The 24,926-nt window shown below is 42.6% G+C and overlaps 1 protein-coding gene across 11 annotated transcripts in view; it reads left to right on the top strand.

Annotated features, from left to right (window-relative positions):
• The window catches only part of ARHGEF28 (Rho guanine nucleotide exchange factor 28), a 323,435-nt gene that overhangs the window by 265,778 nt on the left and 32,731 nt on the right, over window positions 1-24,926 (top strand). For 6 of the 11 annotated variants that reach the window (XM_061129550.1, XM_061129546.1, XM_061129548.1 and 3 more), the window contains 9 exons: window positions 2,875-3,053; window positions 4,075-4,166; window positions 5,660-5,842; window positions 10,795-10,926; window positions 13,887-13,987; window positions 16,878-16,916; window positions 17,015-17,062; window positions 21,566-22,051; window positions 23,323-23,623. In XM_061129550.1, coding sequence (XP_060985533.1) covers window positions 2,875-3,053; window positions 4,075-4,166; window positions 5,660-5,842; window positions 10,795-10,926; window positions 13,887-13,987; window positions 16,878-16,916; window positions 17,015-17,062; window positions 21,566-22,051; window positions 23,323-23,623 — 1,561 coding nt within the window. The other 5 variants (XM_061129551.1, XR_009690540.1, XM_061129552.1 and 2 more) reach the window with 5 other exon arrangements.

Here is a 24,926-nt window from a genome sequence, read left to right as displayed (position 1 = left end):
ATCCCTCTGGGTCTTCCCAGTGCACCAGCCCTGAGCACTTGTCTCATGCATCCAACCTGGGCTGGTGATCTGTTTCACCCTTGATAGTATGCTTGTTTCAATGCTATTCTCTCAGAACATCTCACCCTCGCCTTCTCCCACAGAGTCCCAAAGTCTGTTCTGCACATCTTTTTCTGTTTTGCATATAGGGTTATCATTACCATCTTTCTAAATTCCATATATATGCATTAGTATACTGTATTGGTCTTTATCTTTCTGGCTTACTTCACTGTGTATAATGGGCTCCAGTTTTATCCATCTCATTAGAACTGATTCAAATGAATTCTTTTTAATGGCTGAGTAATATTCCATTGTGTATATGTACCAGAGCTTCCTTATCCATTCGTCTGCTGATGGGCATCTAGGTTGCTTCCATGTCCTGGCTATTATAAAGAGTGCTGCAATGAACATTGGGGTACACGTGTCTCTTTCAGATCTGGTTTCCTCGGTGTGTATGCCCAGAAGTGGGATTGCTGGGTCATATGGCAGTTCTAGTTCCAGTTTTTTAAGAAATCTCCACACTGTTCTCCATAGTGGCTGTACTAGTTTGCATTCCCACCAACAGTGTAAGAGGGTTCCCTTTTCTCCACACCCTCTCCAGCATTTATTGCTTGTAGACTTTTGGATAGCAGCCATTCTGACTGGCATGTAATGGTACCTCATTGAGGTTTTAATTTGCATTTCTCTGATAATGAGTGGTGTTGAGCATCTTTTCATGTGTTTATTAGCCATCTGTATGTCTTCTTTGGAGAAATGTCTGTTTAGATCTTTGGCCCATTTTTTGTTTGGGTCTTTTCTTTTTCTGGAATTGAGCTTAAGGAGTTGCTTGTATATTTTTGAGATTAATCCTTTGTCTGTTTCTTCGTTTGCTATTATTGTCTCCCAGTCTGAGGGCTGTCTTTTCACCTTGCTTATAGTTTCCTTCGTTGTGCAAAAGCTTTTAAGTTTAATTAGGTCCCATTTTTTGGGCCCAGGGCTGCTAATCTTCTGCTTTCCCCCCAAAACTCAGAAATCTAGTGTTTTTATTTTAAAACAGTGAAATACTCGGTTTTTAAAGACTGGAAAATTATGTTTAAAAAGCTCTCTGCAAGCTGGCCTAGGCCTTTGATCACTAGTTTTTGACATCTATCTCCAAAGTAGCCAGGTTACCTCCATTCCTAGAGATTTAATTTGAATTCTTGACCATCCCTAGAGTCCCTGTGTGGTTCACATGAGTAATCTTGGTCCTGCCCCTGATGCCTCCTGGTCTGTGGTGGTTAAATGGAAGCTACTTTCTATCCACTGACGTGTTTTTCATTTTTAAAATATCTGATCCCACCACCTCCTGTCTTGCAACACTAAACTACTAGTTCAAATTATGTGTGTGTGTGTGTGTGTGTGTGTGTGTGTGTGTGTATGTATTCAAACCTACTCTGCCTCTGCCTCTTTATGTACAGAGACTGCTGACCTTGTAAGCTCAGGAAGCTGAAACAGCATTGCAAGAAGGAAAGTAGATAAGGTCTTATCTAGTAAACCCATTATCAAGTAAGGGATATTAAACATGCTCACAGGTGAGCATGCCCTTCCCTAATTAGCAAGGGCAGCATTCCAAAAGCTTTGGTACCAAGCAGCTTTGACTTCCATGAGCAGAGGCAGCACCCGAGACTGAGCAGACCAATGGTTTGTCCCATGGTAGGTTGGTTTTCAGTGTTTGCTGCTCTTAAGAATTGGATGAAGATTGAGTGAAGTGATCCTCTGGTCATACCCTTGCACACGCCTTCAGATGTGATGAAGCTGGGTGCTGCTGGGAAAATAGCCAAGCACTAAGGAGTCAACGGGGAGGGCTGGGGCGGCGTGTTCTGGATAAAGGCGTCTCAGTTCCTGAGGCAGAAGCAAAGCTACGTGCTGCAGCCAGCTCTGTAAACGGTGGTAGAAGCCACAAACCAAAGAAGTCTTCATATTTAGCCCCCAAACTGTTAGTTGTGCAGGCATTCTTTAGACCATTTGTTCAACTTTAACTACCTACCAAAATTAGCATTATCCATGTTTTTATTCATCTTTGAATGCCCAGTGCTTAGAAGGAGGCCCTGAAGGATCACAGTAAATATTGATAGGAAAAATGATTTAATCAGCCAAATTTTAGACTTTGTTCCTATTTCCGTCTGATGGAATTATGCCAAATAGAGTTCTACAGACATGTACTGAGTTGCCTACTTTATTCAAAACAATGTGTTAGGTAAATGAAGATGAATTAGACCCACTTCTGCTCACCAAGAGCTCACCTGTCTGGTTGGTGAGAACAAGAGGCATTTGCAGATGGAGTGAGCCTCTGTACTGTGATAGCAGGAGACATTGGTCCTGGAGAATCTGAGGTCTTGCACGCCCTGCTTACCTTTCATTTTAATAGATTTCTCTTCTGTGCTTGGGGTTCTGTACGCATCACCTTGTGAAAACAGTGTTGCTGTTAAGTGCCAAATCCAAGGGTCACTTTAGGTCTTCCAACCCTCTTAATCTATTCATAATATTTGATACACTGTTTCCATGCCTTTCTAGAAAAGTCTCTCTATCCCTCACTACAGCCTTTTTTGATATTTTTTCTTATTGCTCTGATTGTTCTTTTTAAATGATATCTTTTAAAATCACCAGTTCCTAAGGACATTCTCCTGCATCCTCTTTTTCCATCTGCTCTTCACCATATCTTTTCATTGGAGATCTTACCCACTTCCACAGCTCTTCCGGAAAGGTTGCAGTGAGATATTTGCCTAATACTGTTGCTTTCCTTAGCTATTGTGTTTTGTGAGACCCTTCCTTTAAGTAGGATACTGTTTCATCTGCACCTCATCCTGTTTTCTGTAGGATCAGAAGCCATCAGTTATTTCCCTTCAGAAGCTCATTGCTAGGGAAGTTGCAAATGAGGAGAGAGGAATGTTTTTGATCAGCGCTTCATCTGCTGGTCCTGAGATGTATGAAATCCATACCAACTCCAAGGAGGAAAGAAATACCTGGATGAGACGGATCCAACAGGCAGTAGAAAGGTAGCATTTCCTTCTGTCCACTGTTGCGGGAATGGACTTGTTCTGTTGGGGAAAAGAATCTAACCATGTCTCCCCTGCATGAAAGCTCAGCCTCAGCTAGAGGGGTCTGCTCCCTGCCCTCTGCTCCCGCCTGCCATAGCCCCTCATCTGCATCTTTGTTCTCCACGCTTCCCTGCATGTAACGCCCCATCTCCCTCTGCCTGTGGGACTCCTGCCCATCTTGGTACAGCTGTGACCCAGCATCTTCATGAAGACCTCCTCAGTTCCACTGGTCTCTTCCTAACCTGAAATTCCTTAATACCTGCTCCCAAAGCATTTATTTGATGCTTGATATCTGCTACTGCCTTGTAGCTATTATCTTATTTATGTATATATGTTTGGTTATTAGACTGGAAGCTCCTTGAGGGCAGGGACCATGTCTTCTGTTTTTCTGTGTCCATAATTCAGAAGAATCATTCAATAAACATTTTTAGATCAGTGGATCTGTATCAACTTATCCCTCATTGCTGGTGCTATGACAGTTTTTATAAATGGGGGCGTGAGGGTGCTCATTCTTAATGGTAATTTGATTAGATCTTGAAAGATGTATAAAATTCCTCCACCTCCCCTGCACTCCGCCCAACCTGCCACCCTACCTCCCTCACCCTCTGGTCTCTCTGCTCTTACCCTCAGTGAGAATGGAAGTACCCAAATGCAGTAGAAAGCAAAAAGTATTCTTTTAATTGTACCTACTCCTGGCATTGGTATTGTGTGTGTATAAGTATATGTTTGTGTATGTGTGTGTTTGTTGGAATGTTTGAGTCATCCTAAACTGCTCACTTTGAAAGCTGTCTTACATAATGCAAGCTCCATTATATACTCAAGAAAACCAAATCTCTTGGCCAGGGGGCATGATGAATTCTCTTTATGCTGAATTTTTTCTTTTCTGAATAATTCTTCTGCCAAGTTCCCATGTCTTTCTAATGAACCTAAAGATACTTGGGTATGGTTTCAGTTGTCTCTCTTGACTTGTCTTTTAAAGTTGCCCAGAAGAAGAAGGGGGAAGGACAAGTGAGTCTGATGAAGAGAGGAAGAAAGCTGAAGCCAGAGCAGCGAAGATTCAGCAATGTCAAGGTACAGTGCAGGCGCCTCTGCGTCCCTGGTCACGGGGTTCTCCTTGGAGACTGGGAAAGCCCAGTTGGCATGAATAGTTCATTTAGTTCAGGACTAAATAATTAATTTTGTGCACCCAAGGCCCACCCTGATTGCTCTCAAAAAAGTATATATATTAATATATATTGGCACTGGAAGTGCTCAAATAAAATGACTCCCTACCTCTTCCTCCTTATGATTAAAATATGTGTGTTTAAAATTCTGCATATAACATGACAGTAGTTGTGGGCAGTATGGTGCAGATGGGCATGGGAGCTGTTGTCTAGTGTTTTTAAAATTTAACTAATTTATTTTCGGCTGTGCTGGGTCTTTGTTGCTGCCCAGGCTTTTCTCTAGTTGTGGTGAGTGGGGGCTACTCTCTAGTTCTGGTGTTCGGGTTTTATTTCACGTACAGATCCTGGGTGCAGAGAAGCATTGCCGTGGCTCCTCTGGGTGCAGAGCTCGGGCTCTGGAGCGCAGGCTCCGTGGTTGTGTGGGGCATTTAGTCGCTGCAGGGCATGTGGGCTGTCCCTGTGCCAGGGATCGAACCCGTGTCCCCTGCATCGGTAGGTGGATTCTTCACCACTGAGCCACCAGGGAAACCCCATTGTCTAGTGTTTGGATTTTAGATCCCAGCACTGTTAGGCCATGGTTGACTGACTTTGGACAAGGACCACAGTAGCTCTGGTCCTTGTTTTCCAAATCTGTGAAGTAAGGAAATTAAATGAGCTCAGTGATTCTCACCTCTCACTGGGCGTTAGAATCACTTGTGGAGGTCTTTAAAAATTCTGATGCCTGGACTTCACCCTCAGCTAACTCACCCCGAATTTGAGGGCAATGGGCTGTACACGCCAGTATTTTAGGCTCCCCTCTGATGATTCTGAGGCAGACCGAGAAGCCTTGGATCCGCTGCTGGTTGTGGTCCCTTTAAGCTCTAAGAATTCTGTGACACGCTGAAATGAGAGGAAGTCGATGCATGTGAAGGTGGTTAGAGAAACTGGATGTTGAGAAACCAAAAACGTAAACTGGTATGTTTGGTTTTGACCAGGACTGGCTGAAGGCCGAGCGTTCCAGCCCTTGCATTGTTTTCCCTTGTGGGAAGCGCTCATCGTGGACAGTGCTGCCTCAATTTTCATTCCTGAGCTTCATGTTTAGTCTTAATAGAAAACAGCCTGAATAAACAATGATTGGCTTTGCAAGGTTTTCTGGAATTAGGGGAATTGGAAGGGAAATGAACATTTATTGAGTACAACAAATTTACAGAAGAGACAGTGGAAGATGTTTAATCATCTGCTGGAAGCTACAGTCACCAAATAGAAATTTAGGATTTGAATCTATGTTTGTCCCACCCAGTGACTTGTACTTGACCTGTTCAACCGTCCTGCTTGCTAATTAGCAACATTTTTGTCTTAGAGCCTGAGTTTTCATTTGTTGTATTCATGTGATAATTTTCAATGATAAATACTATTTCTTAGAAATACTCAGTAACCAAGATCAACAAATTTGCACATGTTTGGAAGAGAAGCTGCATATCTATGCGAAACTTGGAGAACTGAGTGGATATGAGGATGTCCATCTAGAGCCCCACCTCCTCATTAAACCAGACCCTGGAGAGCCTCCCCAGGCAGCCTCATTACTGGCCGCAGCACTGAAAGAGGGTAAGTTGCTTCCAAAAGGATTTTTCTCAACAGACTCCCAAAATGTTTATTAAGCAGCTACTATGTGCCATGTGCTATGGTCTTGGAGCTGAAGATATAGCAGAATAAACCCTTATTATTCAGAAACAGAGTCCTTACTGATTCCAGAAACAGCAAAATGTATTTTTTTTTAAAAATGTCAGTTTGGTTCAAGTGCTATGAAGGAAAATAAGGATAAGGGGAATAGAGAGTGTTGGGCTTGGGGAGGTCCTATTTTTGATAGGATGACCAGAGAAGAGCTCTTTGATATGGTGATATGTGAGCAGACAAGAGAGAAGTGAGAAAGCAGAGTAGATGGCTGGGGAAAGAATGTTTCAGATGGAGAAGTGCAGGTGCAAAGGCCCCGAGGCCGGCGCGCACCCAGCTTGTTTGAGGAACAGCAAAGGGGACAGTGCAGGTGGAGTGAAATAGGGGTGGAAAGTGGCAGGAGATGAGTTAGAGCACCTAGGACTTGGGTTACATAGATGAGATCAAGGTGAAGTACTTTTAATTTCATTGTGAGTGACAAGGGAAGCAGTACAGAGTTTTGAGTAGAGGAATGTCTTGATTTGTGTTTTTAAAGGAGTCCTCTGGTGCAGTGTGGAGATAACAGAGTCTAGGGTACAACCATGGGAGTTGCTGGCTGAGGTAGAGTGGAGGACGAGGTCAATGAAGGGGGAAAAGTTAGGGAGATGAGAGGCCAGGCTATTGGAGGACTATGTTCATAGAGTTGCGATGACAGAGAATTTTGACAGGAGTTGCATTGGGGTACATGAGAGGATTCATACCAGGTGCCATGTTGCTTAAGGAATCTGTAGGTGAATAACAACCAGGAGGGCCAATAAGTGGTGTAATCTGGTGGCATAAAATTCAAAGGAAAAACAGGTTTAGGGAGGAAATAGGGCTAATAGACTGGAAGTGACGATAGATGGAGGGCTTGGGAGATAAAAAGCCACCACCTGAGAGTGGCGGGGGATGCTGTCATCCAGCACACGGGTTGGTGAGTTACAGACCGAGGACTAAATGTGCCCCACCTCCCACCACGTGTTTTTATAGCAATAGTTCTGTTGGGACACAGGCACACCCATGCGTCTCCTTTGTCTATGGCGGCTTTCTTACTACAATGGCAAAGATGAATAGTTGCAACAGGCAACTGAATAGGTGCAGTAGGCCCACAAAGCCTAAAATATTTACTCTCTGGTTGTTTGCAGAAAACATTTGGTAAGTTCTGTCTTAGAAATCTCAGAACACTACCTCTGGAAGAGGATTTAGAAATCATGGAATCTGTTGCATCTGTTTCACAGTTGAGGAAACTGAGCTCTTAAGGAGGGCATGTGTGCTTAGTCACTCAGTCATATCTGACTCTTTGTGACCCCATGGACTGTAGCCCACCAGGCTCCTCTGTCTGTGGGGATTCTCTAGGCAAGAATACTGGAGTGGAAAAAAAAAAAGAACACTAGAGCGGGTTGCCATGCCCTTTTTCAGGGTATCTTCCCAACCCAGGGATCGAACCCAGGTCTCCTGCATTGCAGGTGGATTCTGTAGTGTCTGAGTCACCAGGGAAGCCCAAGAATATTGCAGTGGGTAGCCTATCCATTCTCCAGGGCATCTTCCCAACCCAGGAGTCAAACCAGGATCTCCTGCGTTGCAGACAGATTCTTTACCAGCAGAGCTACCTGGAAAGCCTGAGGAGGGCATAGAGATGATCTAAAGTGGAGTCCACTGATGGAGAATCTCTCACTCATTTATTCATCAGATGTTCATTAGGCATCTACCTACCATGTCCATACCAGACCACCTTAACTGCCTCCTGAGAAATCTATACGCAGGTGAAGAAGCAACAGTTAGAACTGGACATGGAACAACAGACTGGTTCCCAATTGGGAAAGGAGTACATCAAGGCTGTATATTGTCACCCTGCTTATTTAACTTATATACAGACTACATCACGCGATATGCCAGGCTGGATGAAGCACAAGATGGAATCAAGATTGCCGGGAGGAATATCAATAACCTCAGATATGCAGATGACACCACCCTTAGGGCAGAAAATGAAGAGGAGCTAAAGAGCCTCTTGATGAAAGTGAAACAGGAGAGTGAAAAGCTGGCTTAAAACTCAACATTCAGAAAACTAAGATCGTGGCATCTGATCCCATCACTTCATGGCAAATAGATGGGGAAACAATGGAAACAGTGACAGACTATTTTTTTTTTTTGGTTCCAGAATCACTGCAGATGGTGACTGGAGCCATGAAATTAAAAGGCACTTGCTCCTTGGGAGAAAAGCTATGACCAACCTAGACAGCATATTAAAAAGCAGAGACTACTTTGCTAACAAAGGTCTGTCTAGTCAAAGCTATGGTTTTTCCAGTAGTCATGTATGGATGTTAGGGTTGGACTATAAAGAAAGCTGAGCACCCAAGAATTGATACTTTTGAACTGTGGTGTTGGAGAAGACTCTTGAGAGTCCCTTGCACTGCAAGGAGATCAAACCAGTCAGTCCTAAAGGAAATCAGTCTTGAATATTCACTGGAAGGACTGATGTTGAAGCTGAAACTCCAATACGTTGGCCCCCTGGTGCGAAGAACTGACTCGTTGGAAAAGACCCTGATGTTGGGAAGGATTGAAGGCAGGAGGAGAAGGGGATGACAGAGGATGAGATGGTTGGATGGCATCACTGGCTTGATGGACATAGTTTGAGCAAGCTGTGGGAGTTGGTGATGGACAGGGAGGTCTGGCGTGCTGCAGGCCATGGGGTCACAGAGTCGGACTCGACTGAGGAACTGAACTGAACCAAGTGCACTATTGTTGGTGCCAACTAAGGAAAGGGTAATGCTTTCATAAAAATCTCTAGTAAACAATACACAAAGAAACAAGGTAATTTCAGAAAGCCACAAGAAAATAAGATAATGGGATTGGATGGAGGGGAAGGCTTTACTGTAGAGAGGTCAGGGAAGACTGCTCTGAGGTTATGTTTTGAGGTAAGAATTGACTGATGAGAAGCCAACTGTCTGGAGACCTAGGGGAAGACAATTCCTGAGAATGGGCTGAGAGAATGTGAGTTTGTAGCCCCTACTTTGGGAATGAGCTTGGCATGTTCAATGAAAGAAGGAAGGCCAGGTGGCAGGAGGCAGAGGAGACTGTACTATGGGTGGGCAGGGACCAGATATTTGTAGACTGTGGTTAAAGAGAGAGGGAGAGGGAGATTTTATTCCAAAACCAATGGAAAGTTAGTTTTTGGAAGCTTTTAATCATGGGTGTAGCATGATCTTATTTATGTCTTGAAAAGAATGAGGGTTGATGAATGGAAAACAAGATCAGAAGGAGAATAGTTTGCCTGGAGACTGTTAAGAAGTGGTTACAATGAGAGAGGCTGGGGCCTTGGTCTGGACCAGGACTATGTGCAATGCAAGTAGGGAGAAGTGGGTAGAGACAAGAGAGGTTTTAGAAATAAAGCCAAAAGGCTGGCTTGACATGAGCCAGGGGCCCTCTCATTATCCTTGATGATATCACATAAGTTCAGTTCAATCGCTCAGTTGTGTCTGACTCTGCGACCCCATGAACCGTAGCACGCCAGGCCTCCCTGTTCATCACCAAGTCCCAGAGTCCACCCAAACCCATGTCCATTGAGTCGGTGATGCCATCCAACCATCTCATCCTCTGTTGTCACCTTCTCCTCCTGCCCTCAATCTTTCCCAGCATCAGGGTCTTTCAAATGAGTCAGCTCTTCATATCAGGTGGCCAAAGTATTGAAGCTTCACCTTCAGCATCAGTTCTTCCAATGGACACCCAGGACTGATCTCCTGTAGGATGGACTGGTTGGATCTCCTTGCAGTCCAAGGGACTCTCAAGAGTCTTCTCCAACACCACAGTTCAAAAGCATCAATTCTTCGGTCGGTGCTCAGCTTTCTTTATAGTCCAACTCTCACATCCATACATGACCACTGGAAAAACCATATTCTTGACTGGATGGACCTTTATTACCTGCTCACAATTTTAGCCTGTGCTGCTGGGCATTCTGTGACGCTCTGACACCTGGATGGTAGAACTTGGCACTGATGTGCATCGCCCTGCAGTAGACTTAGCTGTATGTGTCTCCTCTGCAAACTCACCTTATTAGTTAGCAGATGCCCAGTGGCCCCCAAACAGAGTAGGTGCTCAATGAGTAGTTGCTAAATTGAATCACTGGACAGTGTTTTAGAAATACTTGTAGAGTCCTCAGAATTATACTATTCTACATGCTAATTGCAAACTTTCCATTGTCATTAAAAACTTGACTTTCTCGGTGTGGTGTTTCCCAGTCTTACCAGATCTCAAGAGTAGCCTTTGGTGCTCTTTAAAATTCAACTCCTCTGTTTTCTCCTCTGGATAATCTGATCTAGTAGGTCGAGGGTAAGGATTGGGAACCTGTATTTTATTTAAGGCATGTTTAGGGAAATTCTCGTTTGAAGAATAACTAATATTTCTGAGTAGCAAGTTTGAAAATCCTAATGCCTGACATTATATTTAAATTAACTGAATTTCAGGAAGTTTTTTTTTTAAAGCATGCTATTTTACTGAAAGTTGCATTTGAATTATTTTATACTGTGAGTTTTTTTCAAATTGAATTAGTCCTGTATCATAAAATGATACTGAAAGTACTGGTCTAGAATTCAGGTTGGTAAACTTTTTCTGTAAAGGGCCAGATAGTAAATATTTTAGGCTCTGCAGGCTATGTACAGTTTTTTGGGAACACAGTCTTCTTTGTGCATGAATGTGTATTTTAATACAACTGTAAAAAAGGTAAAAGTCATTTTTAGCTCCTGGGTCATATAAAAACAGACACAGGTAAAATACAGTTTGCTAACCCCTGAACTAAATAAAAAATGTGTGTGTGTGTGTGTGTGTGTGTGTGTGTATTTTAAATTGACTTTTGTTTTCTTCCTCCTCCTCAGCTGAGAGCCTGCAAGTGGCAGTGAAGGCTTCCCAGATGAGCGATGCGTGTCAGTCTGCTGAGGAAGGCTGTGGAGAACCTGCTCTGCCGGACGTGCTCACCTCTCAGGACGCACCAGGACCGTCTACTGCTTGTAAGTGAGCGTGTGGCCTTGGCAATGAGCCTGGGCACAGGTCCCTGGAGCATAGAGTGGGCACATAAAATGAAGGCAACAACTGTGCCCTGATTTGGAGGGTACTGAGTATATTCTTTAGGAAAAAATCTGAGAATAAATGCACTAGCCTACTTTACCTAAAATAGTGACACTGGTGTTCCAAGGGCCAGGACTGAAAGAACAGTGGTAGGTGACGCTGCCTACCTGTAGGTTACCCAGGCAAGCAGTGACCTTCCCCAAACCCTACCCTGCCTTGTGTTGGCTGTGACTTAACTGAATACAGTCTTGCAAGAGCTTTGGCAGTTTTGGGGATTTTTGGAAAAGGGTCCCTGCAGTTCATTAAAGAGTAAGTCCTTTACTTTCATCTCATATGGTCAACTGAGAAAACAACACTCAGAAAACTAAAATCTAATGCGTGCCTGCACACATGCAAGACACGTACACCCACGCCCACATATACACACACGTGAAATCTAGTGTTTTGGTTAAAGGCAGAAGTACCAAAAGATTCTTGATCAATGTTGTTATACCTCAAAGTTGAGGTCGTAATTCATTTATTAAACAGTGTTTCAGAATACTTTAAATACAGAAAAATAGAATGTAGTAAGTTGATTTCAGTAATTTCTCAAAACCTAATCATATGTGTAGTTGTAAGCTAAATATTTAGTTCTCTAGAGGTTTTTGAGATACAAGCACAGTTTTCATTATATCCTGGTGATTAAAAACCTTCCTTCCGCCAGGTCTTCTATGCTCAAGATAAGCTGTCTTTTAGTGGTGGAGATTGGTGGATTAAATTGCCTTAGAATTTCTTTAATAGCATCCCTTGGTTAATTAAGAGATGAATGGAAGCAGTCCAGTTTTAAAATTTTATACATTTTTTAAAACTAGCACCAATAATTATTTTCCTCTCTTGGGTTCTACTTTATCTAATCCTGGGTTTCTATTTTCAGAATGTGCACATATGTTTTTCATTTCGACACAGCCCAGATTCGTCAGGGGAGTTGTACTGCCCCGGGTGATTTCCTTTTTAAAGAAGAACCTCAGTATGCCATTGAGGAAGTTCTAGCTAAAAATACGAGTAGGGATCTGCCGCTCTCAGCCTCAGCCCAGGGACAGCTGGAGAGGCTCCGCTCAGCTCCAGCAGCTGCTCCGGGCACAGGCCGCACCCACCTCCCATCAGACCGGGCCGTCATCTCCCCTGACATCTGCTAGAACCATCCAGAGCCTGTTCCCAGCGGCCTGATGTCAGGGTTCCTGTAGAGGAGGGGCAGGTCGGTGTTCAGTGCTGGGGCTGGACCGGAACACGGTGCTCCTGGAGTTTGATGTGCTTTATAGAGTTGATGAGGGTGAAAAACACTTCCCTAAACAAGAAGTCTGTAACTGGATGGGTTAGTCCTACGACAGGCTTCAAGGACTGGGTCCTTCTAAGTCAGGCCCATGTCAGTCTGAGACTACAGACCAAGCAAGGCCCTCTGTTTTCAGTCCTCAATATACCTAATCAGGTAGACAGGTAAATCTACTTCCTGTGAAATTATGAAGACCCTCTTGTCTGTTCTGAAAGAGAATACAGGAGCAGAGGGACCTGATCCATTCCACTCTCCTTGCCTTCATCTGGCTCACCGTCAGCTTCTTTCTCTATTTGGTGGTCCTCATGTCTATGATAGGGACAAGAGAGAGAATGGCTAATTCTTTTGGCATCTCTCTGAGAGTTAGGAATAATATCCAAGAGTTGAACCATTTTTGAGTGCCAGAAAAATCTCTATAAAGTGTCCCTTCACTATGGAGGAAGCACTGACCAGCTTGGGCAAGATGAACTTAAATTTTAGCTGATATAATTTGAAGCAGGTTCTGCTTAAACAAAAGCTTTTTCATAATAAAAGAGGCCTTTGGAATCATAGAAGACTCTCATTTTCCAGAGATCTAAGTATTTTTTAATTAATTTAAATAAAGAAAAAAGTATTTCCTTCATCAGAAATAAAGTTCCAAGATAGTACCGAGGAAAAAAATTATAAACAGTGTCACAAATGAATATTTATTTCACCAGGTCCTGACTGGGCAGGGTTCCAGTGAAATTTGGTGTGGGAAGGGCTTTTGGAAAGTCCAGTTTTAATCTGTGCAAGATGGACATGGTATAAATTTTAACTGAGTTCACATGGGTGGATACATAAATAAATAAAATCCCACCGTTGGAGATTTAACGGATGGAGTGAAATCTATTTGGTACTTAAACATATTTCTGGGCTAAAAATATTTCTGTGTTTGCATACATTAAGTATAGAGTAATTACAGTGTTTGTGAATTTAGAGCATAAGCAAGAATTGTAAGGGAAAAAACACACTTGGAAAGTATTGAAAATATTACTAGTAAGTTATTTGGAGATAAGGACAGCTTCTCAGTTTCATGACTCTAAGCTCATACAGTTTTCGCCTTCTTCACCTGCTTAGAAAGATGTTTCATGCCTACTATTCGATGCCTCCCTCCCTCGCTGATGGTCTGCTACTCTTGTACCAGCCCTGAGGGAGGCTTCCCAGACCTGTCTCCTTAGAGCTGGTCTGCCAGCCCTCGCTTTTCTTCCGCTGCGCCTGTTTTTATTTGACCCTCCCCAGGCCTCTTTCCCCATTAAGTGAATGTGAGATGCAGGATCCTACCGTCTTAGTACCACAGAAATCACCCAGACATCTCTCGCCAGAAAGAAAGAAAAGTAGAAAGCTGGATGCCACGGGTCCCCTTGGCACCTACTAGTGTGTAAGCTCCCTGGGGGCAGGGACTCTGCACTTTACTCTGTTCTGTTTTAGCACCTCGTAGAAGAATGTTCGATACATGTGACGTTGTGATGTTTCTTACCTTGGAATATGTGTCAGCTGTGTACCAGGGACCCCGTCCGCTGGCTGATGTTTGATGATGTCCTTTTTGTTTCTGTCTCAACGATGTGCTTCCAGCACTAGTCACAGAAGGGACAGGAGGAAGAGGCTGTTGGGATGTGGATGCCGGGACCCAGGGTGTGGGAACCGACCTGGCGGTTTCTGATGCGGGGGAGAAGGTATTGTGAACTGACTTGTTAGTAAATGGCACCGGTTACTTTGTGTAATAAAACAACCTCAGCTCCTGGTCTGTCCTCGGCAGTGAATAGTCCGCAAGTGTTTTCCTGCATTGTTCTCCATTTCAGTATTCGTACTTAAACTTTCTACCTTTTTTCTTAAAATGTTCTTGCTTTTCTAATATCGTGTAGGTGTAAACCAAGAAACGAATGAAACGTTATTAAAAAGATTGAAAACTCAAATGTTTATTTGTGTGTCTGCGCTCTTGCTCCTGGTCTCACTTGCCGCCCTGCAAACCTCCAGCTTTTCACCCGTGACATTTCGCACCTCTTGGCTGAGAGGTGGTCCTGGGCTGGCAGGCCCTTACGCAACCAGGTGACGCCAAAGTGGCAGAAATAATTTTGACTTTGGAGTACCCTGGCTGCTTCACTTTCTCTTCCCTTCCTCTCGTTTCTGATTGTTTTCCTGTTACCTCTCTCGCTGGCGCCTGCCTTTTGGATGGTCTTGTAGTTAACCTAATCAGTTTTTGCTTCCTGGCATCACCTTTCCTTGTGCGTACTATACACATAGGTTACAACACACTCTTTTAAAGTGAAATTTCCTATTAACGTCAGATGAAACTGAGATGTCGGAGGGAGATGGGGAATAAGAACATGGTTCTGGGAGGTGGCTAGTGGGCCTTCCCAGGGTTATCTGGGCTCAAGAGTTACTTTGTCTAAAATTGAATTAGATACATTAGGGATACCACAGTGTGTTAATGTGGGGACATGACATCTGTCAGATCTTATTTATGTAACATTTTGTATTTCATAGATATTTTTGTGTATATTACATATGACTGAGAAATCAAAGATATTTTAAGAGCCATAGAAAAGATGGCTGTGATTTACTGTTTTTTCAAACTTCATAGGCCAAAATGAATATAGTCATTAGATTTCACTCCACTTATTCTGACTGTAAGCTTTCTAAGTTCTTTCATCTTAAAACATTCCTGCTTTTCCGCTCTTTTCAGGGCAAACTTCACTTTCAAGTCTGTAGTTTCCAGCTGCTTTTTTGTTATTAGAGGAGGGAAGTGGGGGAAGGGCTGAGTAGTTTTGAATGGAAACCTGAGGTGGCTTCCACCCCTGAAGTCCTCCCCTTCCATGATTCCGTCCCAGGTAAGAGATGAGGTGTCCAGGTTCCTCTTTGGATGGACCTAACCTGGAAAATTTTGCCATTAATAAGGCATTTTGAGAAATGAATTGACCTATAGAGCAGAATCATTTGAGATCACGCTTTAAAGAAGTATATGATGGCTGTTTTTGTAATTATCTTTCTTAATATGGTAAGGTTTAAAAAGAAGCATTTCTGAAAAAAATTTTCAAAATTTCAGATTTGTAACCCAAATGTCAAAATATCCTGTGTGTAAAGCACCCAATGCAGCTCTGTACATTCCCCACAAGGTGGCGGACCAACTCCATTAAAAAGATGACATTTCACAATTCCTGTCTCCTATCAAACTTAGTGGATCTTGGGAACAAGTGACTTCATATGGCATAATCCAACTCATTTCTGTGCATCTAATTTTTATAGAGTATAAAAATTATGTCCTGTACAATCTTCTTCTTACAAACACAGTGGAGTGTAGAGCAGGGACAAAATCAGAAGAGTGGAGAGAACTCCAAAATTCACTATGGAACGGGGCGTTCTCAGCTCTTGTTATCTTCCCCAGGGTGGGCCACAGCTCTAATGACTAAGCTTCATCTCTTTTCCCATCATTTGTCCTTCCCCTGTTCGAGATGCTGCTTGTGAAAGCTTTCATGGGCAGTTGTAGGGTGAAGAGCGAGCGGGTAGGGAGAAAAGGCCGGGCTAGCTCATCACAGTGGCCTCATCAGCCTGAACTAATTGAATGTAACAAGTTTCAGGTTACCTGAGAACTGTTCCTTGAGGTTTGATTTCAAGCTGCTCAGACAAGACCACAAGCGGTGTGCGGGAGGCTGCAGGCCCTTGGAAGGCAGCAACTCTGAGGATCCCCATAGTGTGATGTGTGGAGGACACAGTGGCTGCTCACTCTTTATCTATAGTATGGCGTGTGCGTGTCCCTTACACGCCAGGCAGCCCTCTTAGGTTTGCAGACACAGCACTGAATACACAGATAAAATCTTGCTACTCATTGGCTTGCATCCTAATGAGAGAAAAGAGACGGTAAACAAATAGACAAATGTTGCATGCTGAAAACTGGAAAGCCTCACTATGCACATGTGCGCTCAATGTGTGCAATGGAGATGCACCCCCCACCCCACCGCCCACAAGGAGCACATGGTCTCCTGTGGCCTCCTTCAAGGCCTGTGCTGCCAGGGCTTCTCCTAGGTGCCCACGCGTGGGCCCCGGGAGCTCTCAGCGGGAGGAGGCCGGCCAGCTGAGCGCTGTCTTCTGAGCTGCCTCTGGGTCTGGTTTCTCCTCCCAGCCAGCGGCAATTATGACTTCCCAAATCTCAAAGTGAGTTAGAGACTGGGCATGATGACCTGTAGTTTCTGAATCTGGCCTCCAGGATACAAGCCTGGCCCGAGAGACTAGCCTGGGTGCAGAGAGCACCGTTTACAACCCGGCTTGCATGAGGTACATTTGGTCACTTTGAGCCTGCATCTTCCCTGGGTGTCCTAAGGGAGGGCCGAGTGGGTCTGGGAGGAAGTGGCCCTGCAGCTCAGATACAAGGCTGCCCAGAGGGGGCTCTCTCTCGTCAGGTGGTGGTTTAATTCTATAGACTTGGCTTTCTGGGAAGAAAAGTCACTATGGAAGAGTTTTCGAGCAAGAGCAGTGATTTCCCTGAGGTCATAGGCTGTGGAACACTGCAGTGCAGCCTTTTAAGAGTGGAGTGAGTGTTCATTTTCTTTATGTTTTTATGTATTTTAGGTGGAATATAGAAGTTTCCCAGGTTCTTGGCAGTCAGAGGTGAGCTCTGCATACCTTAAATATGTCACCATCCTTTCTTTCTTTGTGCATAATGAATGCTTTTTCAAAAATTTGACACTCACAATCTTATTTTTCAGATTATACAAGCGATACAGAATTTAACTCGTCTCTTATATAGCCTTCAGGTAACTATGCTCTGACCCTGTGAATGTTTTCCCTCATGCAATTCACTTTATGTGATGAGTCCCAGACTTTAAAATTTAGAACATTTGAGAGGTAATGAATGATCTTAAAAGAACACCAACCCTCCACCTCCACCCCAAGTGTAACTCTGCTGATTCTTTGAGCTTCACCTGGTTTTGTAATCACGAGGCATCGCCATTACTGTAGTTTATATACCATTCTTCTCTGAAACCATAAAACAGTTCATATCTTTAAAAAATATTGATGAATATGATCTGGCTGGAAGTTTGCAATGAAACTCTTAAGTGAGTGTAGTATGACTTCACATTTTCTGGTGAAAACTTAAATTCACACCTAAACTCTTTTCACTTCCACATGTGGCCTTAGGCCTTTGGGGCAGTCAGATAATTCACATGCTCTTCCGTTGCTTCCTTGGTTCATCCACCCAACATTTACTGAGTACCCTCCCTGGGCCAGGCACCGTGATGAAGGCTGACCACGCAAGGGCAAGTGGCCCACAGAGTCTCCCATCAGATGCTCCCTGTCTGTCCGGGAAGGACAGGCATCCGAAAAATGAGGGCTCTGGGGCTGGATGATCCCCTAGGTCCTGCACAAGAAAGGCTGAATACATCCAATTGCTTAATTTGCGAGTTAAAAAATATTTTTAAATGATGTGAAAGCAATGTTTATAGACAAATTTATAGAAAAATCTTGATACATCTAAGTAAAATAAAATGACTTGTGAGAGAGAATTCTGTGGAGAGAATTACTGTTGTCTGGGGCTATGTATCCCTCCAGTTTTTAAAAATCATTTTATGTGTACCCTTGGAGCCTGTACCTCTCTGTCATCTGTTGTCTCTACAGCACAATTGTTAATGGTTGTATAATATTCAGGTCTGTGGAATTAATCCATCCCTCATAGTTTATGGCTTCCCTGGTGGCTCAGATGGCAAAGAATCGGCCTGCAGTGCAGGAGATCCATGTTCGATCCCTGGGTCAGGAAGATCCCCTGGAGAAGGGAATGGCAACCCACTCTAGTATTCTTGCCTGAAGAATCGCATGGACAGAGGAGCCTGGTGGGCTACAGTTCAAGGGGTCACAAGGAGAGAGACACCACTAAGTGACTAACACACATACACACACAGTTTATACTTTTCTGTTAATACTACTATAGCACACATCTTCGTGCACTGACCTCTTTGAACATATCTGAGTGTGTCCGTAGGATAAATTACTGAAATCAGTTTTTGAGGTTTTTGAAAGACATTGTCAAAATACTTAGCATCCCTCTCTACTTCTCCTCTTTATGAAAATAAGGCAAGGTAGCTCACGACCTTAATTTGCATTTTTTGGTTACTACTGAAATTAACCACCCCCCCACCGGTTTATTGTCATTCAGATTTCATATCTTAAATCTGTTGAATATTAAAAGAAAATAAAGTCTGATACTAAGTTTTCATCAGAAAGGATAGTCATGCTACATTTGCTGTTTTGTTATTGAGTCAATACTTTGACTACATCAAAATGTCTTTGATGTTCTATTGATCATCTGCCTATTCTTGATCTAGTAGCATTATTGTATCTATTAAGATTATTAAGATAAGTACCACTCTCTTAAATATCTGAATGTTCTTTCATAAAAGCTTTTGAATCACTCTGACAAATTTCTTAAACTTATACTGACAGAGTTTAATTAAAATACTACTATATTTATGAATTAAGTTGGGGAAAATTGGCACTTTGGCAATAATTGGTTCTCTTGACTGAGAATATGTTATTTTATGTTCTGTTGGAAATCTCTGTAATTTTCTTCATGTGGGTACTTTTTTTCTGCTAAGTTTATTCCTGGATATTTGTCTCTGTTCCTATTGTGAACAGAATATTCTTTTTTTCATTATGTTTCCCCCTTACTGGTTGCTGGCATAGATACAGTATTGATTTATTTTTTTAAATAGGCAAACTCATCGAATTTTTGTTTTAGCACTTTTTTTTTTGACTCTGGCGTATTCAAAGTAGTAAAAAATTGGAAGTATGGTATCATGGCTACTCTTCAATGATTAAATTAATTTTATTTTCTTGACTTACTCCTTTGATTAGAAATTCTGAAATGTCTCAATAGTGGCCATAATAATATTAAATAGTAAATAATAGTGGCCACCCTTGTCTTATTCAAGATTTAGTGGGAATACTTTTAGTATCTTACATTAGATATGCTGGACTGGGGTAGATGTTCTTAGAGATTAATTTCTCATGTAAAACAAATATTGTTTCTTCTACATTTTAACTGAGAAGGAATATAGCATGAGTGTATTTCGTTAGCTTTTGGGAGATGAAAACATTGAGTGTCCCATTGTTTGCTGGGTGAATACACTCACAAGCTTTCTATCTGTTCTTTTCAACCTTAAATGCAGCCTTCTGTGGATTCAAGGTTCAGAAAAGCTGGGTGACCTAAATGACCTCGTTTTTGCAACATTAGGTTGAAGCAAATACCAAACTCTAGAGCGTGTTCTCTTAACCAATGCTTTTGAGCTGGCTTAAGGCTATGTGCTCTGAAAGATTTCTGTTCATGGCAGTCATCTCCTTTGAAGCTGAATCTCTTATGCATGATTAAAGTGTTTTACATAGCATTTTTGAATCAGATGAAAATGAAATTTGATTCCTGTGTTAGAAGAATAGAGTTAGAGATGAGGTATAGGCAAGACAGAAAGGAAAGGACACACTTCAGCAGAGAAAAGTTGAGAGACTAAGGATATGTGTACAACTAAATCACTTTGCTGTACATCAGAAAGTAGCACAACACTGTAAACCAACTATACTTCAGTATAATTTAAAAAAAGAGAGAGAGAGTGAATTGGGAATTTTCCTAAGCTTGAAAAGTAAGTGCTGTTCTCAGTCTTACATGTAAACGTAAACTTTAAATGCGAAGATGTATATCCCGTCTTCACATTTCACCCCTATGCTACAGAAGAGAGTTGTTTTATCCCAAATGTTAAGTAGATGAAAAATACTTCATGTTAGTGTTTAATTAGTCTAGTTGTAATCCTTACCTGAGAGTTATCATTGCCTATGGAAGTTTTGGCGTATAGAATATTGGATTTTTTTGTTTGTTTTACTCTGCTGATGCCCTTAGGAATTGTTAGAATTAACTGGTGATGTACAGTCTACAGTTTGCTTTAGCCAGGTCAGCAGAGTCCTGAATGGCTTATTATTTCATATTTAAAGATCTAAGTTATTAGTACCTATTTTCAATGGTATCACTGTTTTCTTTATAATAACCACTGAAAGACAATAATCAAAAATTCATGTGAATTTCAATTTTTAATTGATTTTCACAGTTAGAAACATTTCATTTCGAAAGACCTCACTGAATACATTTTTGAGTCTTGTTCCAAAACAAATACTAATTTAAAGTATACTTTAATTCTTAAATCTTCAAAAGTATAGGAAACTGCTGACCTAAAGAACTAATCGTCAAATCCTCATCTTCTCAGCATCTGTTACATGGATAGCTTTTTAAATTTTTAGGAAAGAAAAATGAGAATCTATCCCTTGGAGAGTAATAATTTCTCATAATAAGTCACAGTACACACACATACCCAGTATGTGGCTATTTTCAATTTGTCTCTTCTCTGTTACTTTGCACTTTCAATGGGAACTTTTGAAAATAAAAGCTTCCAAGGGCATTCACATTTTTTTTGTTTTATTTTGTGGAATCCTTCCAAAAGTTGGCAGTTATTTCCTGTGATACTGCCAAACTTTTAATAGGTAGATACCGTAACTAAAAAAAAAATTTATTTCAATTTGGTTGGTAATTTCCAAATCTGTATCTATATCCCCCTAATCATTCCACCCTCCTTTTAGCATTCTATCAAACAGGTGAATTCCAGCTTAGTGTTTTGTGCATGACCTTCCTGCTATAATACAAAGAAATAACAGTAATGAGACTAGCTTTACCATTTATATATCTCCTAAATATGATGTTAACTGCTATTATAAAAAAGATTACTTAGCAAAGCTTCCAAATGGTTGACTTTTATGTCTTCACGTATGTCATATAGCTTAAGTAATTTCTGGTTGGAGACTCAAAAGGTACTACCAGATTTATATAGATTCTTAAATTCTCCTGAATTATTGACTGTCAAGACCCCAGAAAGATAATGTGGAATGGCACAGAAAGGCAGTCTTGTGAATTTATGGACTGAATTCTTACTCAGAACACTTGCTTAAATATTGCCCAACAGCAGCAGCAAACCACATTTCCAAAGGAGAGAGAGAATATTCCTTTTGGGCTTTATTTCTTTTGTGTATACGTCTCAGACTGTACCACTAAGGAAATGCAGACAAGCCTGTCTGAAGTGCCAAGGCCAGACTCGGGAGGTAACTTAGAACAAGGAGAGACGTGTTCAGAGAGAATCATTCGGTCATACTTTCGTGTGTAGAGGTGCTGCCAGCTCACGGTGCGGACGATATGGACGCCTTTGCTTTCTTGCTCTCTGCTCTGACAGGCCGCCTTGACCATTCAGGATAGCCACATTGAGATCCACAGGCTGGTTCTCCGGCAGCGGGAGAGCCTGGCCCCGGGCCCCGCGTTCCGAGGCAGCCCCTTTCAGGACCAGGAGAAGTCCCGCAGCCTGGAGAAGCCGCGGGAGGAGCTGGCCGACACCCACAAGCTGCAGCTCCAGTTCCAGCAAGACCAGCAGCGCTGGCTCCGCAGGTGCGACCTGCAGCGGCGCGAGCAGGAGGCCCGGGCCAGCCGGCTGCGGGAGCGCGAGACGGAGTGCCGGGCGCAGGAGGAGCTGCTGCTCGGGAGCCGCGGCCAGCTGGCCCGGCAGCTCCAGGACTACCAGCAGAGCCTGGAGCGGCTGCGCGAGGGCCAGCGCCTGGTGGAGACGGAGCGCGAGAGGATGCGGGCCCAGCAGAGCCTGCTGCGCCGCTGGAAGCACGGCCGCCAGAGCAGCCTTCCCGCCGCGTTTTCTCCAGGAACCCTGGAGGTACGGGGCTCCTGGGCTCGCAGAGGCAGAGTAAGATGGCTTCAGTCGTGGTGGTTTTGGAGCTACTGAACACACGTCTGTCTTTGTGCTGCTCATGTAAGAGCTCGCAAGAGTGACTCAATATGTAGGGAGCAGGAGCTGGGAACTGCCAGAGACAAAGCGCATGCATCTTGACATACACACATTTGAAAAGTCTGGGTGCTTCTGGATCATGGGTTCATGGTACTCATGATAGATGCCCTTGATACCAAGGGAAGAAATACAGAATCGAGTTGTCCCAGTGAGGCGAGTTTTGTCCTGGAGTCTCCCTCCGCACGAGTGTGTTTCATGTTTGAAGAGGTCTGTGCTCTGGTCTTCAGAGTTCTGTAGAGATTTACCTTTCAGTGGATCGTTGGCTAGTACCATGCACAGGTGCTGAATTTAACAAGTATACTACTATTCTGTTATTCCAAGTTATTCTCTTTTTTGTAAATTTGATCTAAAGTGAAACTGAAAGTCGCTCAGTTTCTGACTTTGCGACCCCATGGACTGTAGTCCTTGGAATTCTCCAGGCCAGGGTACTGGAGAGGGTAGCTTTTCCCTTCTCTAGGGGATCTTTCCAACCCAGAGATTGAACCCAGGTCTCCCACATTGCAGGCAGATTCTTTACCAGTTGAGCCACAAGGACCTAGTAAATTCAAAATCCATTTTTCACCAGTGGCAGTCAACGTGAGTAGTTTAACGTTTAGTCAGAATAAAACCTTTCGAAACGTTCCATGTTTTGTTTTGCACCCTCTTGAACCACTCTTGACAATTTCATTTGTCCCAGGAGTTTACTTTTCTGTACTGTGTGCACATAGATACTTTTTTAATGATAGCATATAAAGTTGTAAAAGTTGATAAGCTTATAAGAATGATCTGTGTTATATTTTATTTTCCTTTCTAGTTGGCTAAATTATATTTGTGGCAAATACCTAACATATACATGAATGTTTTCAACTTTTATTTAGCAAAAGTGAAAATGCTATTCCGTTAAAGTAGAAACACTTTAATGGCAGTAACACTACTGCACATGTTTTTTCATTTGATTTGTATTTCTTTTAAGATATGCTATGTTTTGTAAATTGAAGTTTTTGGTACTGGCTTATTAAAAGAGGGTGGGAGGAGGGAGTCAAGGGTAATATCCTCTACCATACTCATTAAAGTCTTGATTGCTGAATTCTATTAGGAATAAATACCTTATAAAACTGGTGCAAATTGCTGAAGAACTTATTCTGTTTTTTCTTGCACAGGTAATGGAACTTAATCGATCTGAGACTTTATGTCACGAAAATTCATTCTTCATCAATGAAGCCTTAGTGCAAATGTCACTTAACCCTTTGAACAAAGCGACACCACCAGATTTCCATCAGGATGCCACTTACCCCCCAGGCATATCTCATTCTGATTTGGTAAGGACTAGTGAAAATCAAGTAGACCTCAAGATGGACGTTTCTCAACCCTCAGATGTCAACCATGAACTGTGGATAGCGGCTGGGGCCTGTCATCAGATACCCCCTCTCCACCAAAGCAGCAAGGATTCTTGTAAAAATGGTAATTAATACTTCACACGTCATCTCTGTAGTTTCCACAAGAAGCTGTTTCTCTGTGAGTGGTTGGCTGTTCTCTAGAGCAGATCGAAGTGGGCCCTAGAATGGGGAGAAACTGGTGCTGCTGAGCTGGAGTTCGTGGCATCCACTTTTCTTTGGGGAAGTCTGGGGTCCATCGCTTGTGAGCATCGAGACAAGCTAGAGCAGGGTGGAGGGCTTGGAGGATGTCACCGGAGTGTGAGAAGCAGACAGGGTTATCACGTCTGTGGGTTAAATGATAACTTTCCCCTGAAAAGTGAAGCAGCTTGATGTTTATTCTTCACTGTAGACCTGACCACGTCCTGATGCACATCCTTGCAGACTCTCAGAAAGGAAAGACAGGGACAGGATTTGTGGTAGGGCTTTATTGTCTCTTGGGGCAATTTCCTACAACTTTAGTGAAGTCTTCTGTACTGCTGTTCAACACCCCAAATGAAATTGTTAACATCATCTGTCATTTTTTTTTTAAAAGGTGTTGTGTCTCCTTAAGTACCTCGTAATAACACAATTTGCTAATCCCATTGAAACATTTGTCACATATAAATGAAAGGCAGCTCGAGTTACCGGCTCCACGTGAATCCAAATGATTTAAATCTATGTCTATTATAAATTGTTTTCCATGGGATATGAGGTAGGGAATGAGAAGAACTTGAAACCTCTCTACCGAAAAACAGATGGCATGCAATAGAATAAACAAATGGCCGGCCACATGGATGGGAAATAAATCACCAACAGCAAAATGTTTCAGAAACCTGAAACAAGCAGTGGTACAGGGGCCTTCAAAACTGGACAGAGATTGGTTCCCTTGCTTCATAGATGTGCTTAGCTTGTCTGGAGGACAATTTGTCAGCAACAAAAAGGTTTGAATGTGTCCAGCTTCTCTGAATTAGGGAGTAATAATTCTGACACTGTCTGAAAGTAGGTCTATTACTAACCCAAATTATGTTAATTCTTTGCAGTGGGTAATTCTTTACATTATTCGGTCACTGCTGTAACATTTCTTGTCAACATCTAAGAGAATGAAGTAGTTCTTTATCATTGCAAATATTCTTTAAATAAAAAAGGGAAAAAAATGGAATAGTGAATTGAGATCTAAAATACAGGCCGAATGTAGAAAATGTAACCCCTTGGATATACTATCTTGCAGCTCTAACACTGTAGAGACCACACTGCAGAATGCCTTCTCCTGGTACATGTTGCTTTGCTGTGTGCGTTCATTAAGTTGCTATTTGCAATGCTTTCTGTGTTGGCAGTGTGGTTTTGCATGC

This window comes from Dama dama, chromosome 25 (assembly GCF_033118175.1).
Source record: "Dama dama isolate Ldn47 chromosome 25, ASM3311817v1, whole genome shotgun sequence".
NCBI classification, from domain to species: domain Eukaryota; kingdom Metazoa; phylum Chordata; class Mammalia; order Artiodactyla; family Cervidae; genus Dama; species Dama dama.
The sequence above is the reverse complement of the archived record's forward strand: the minus strand, read 5'-3'. Positions and strand labels throughout refer to the sequence as shown.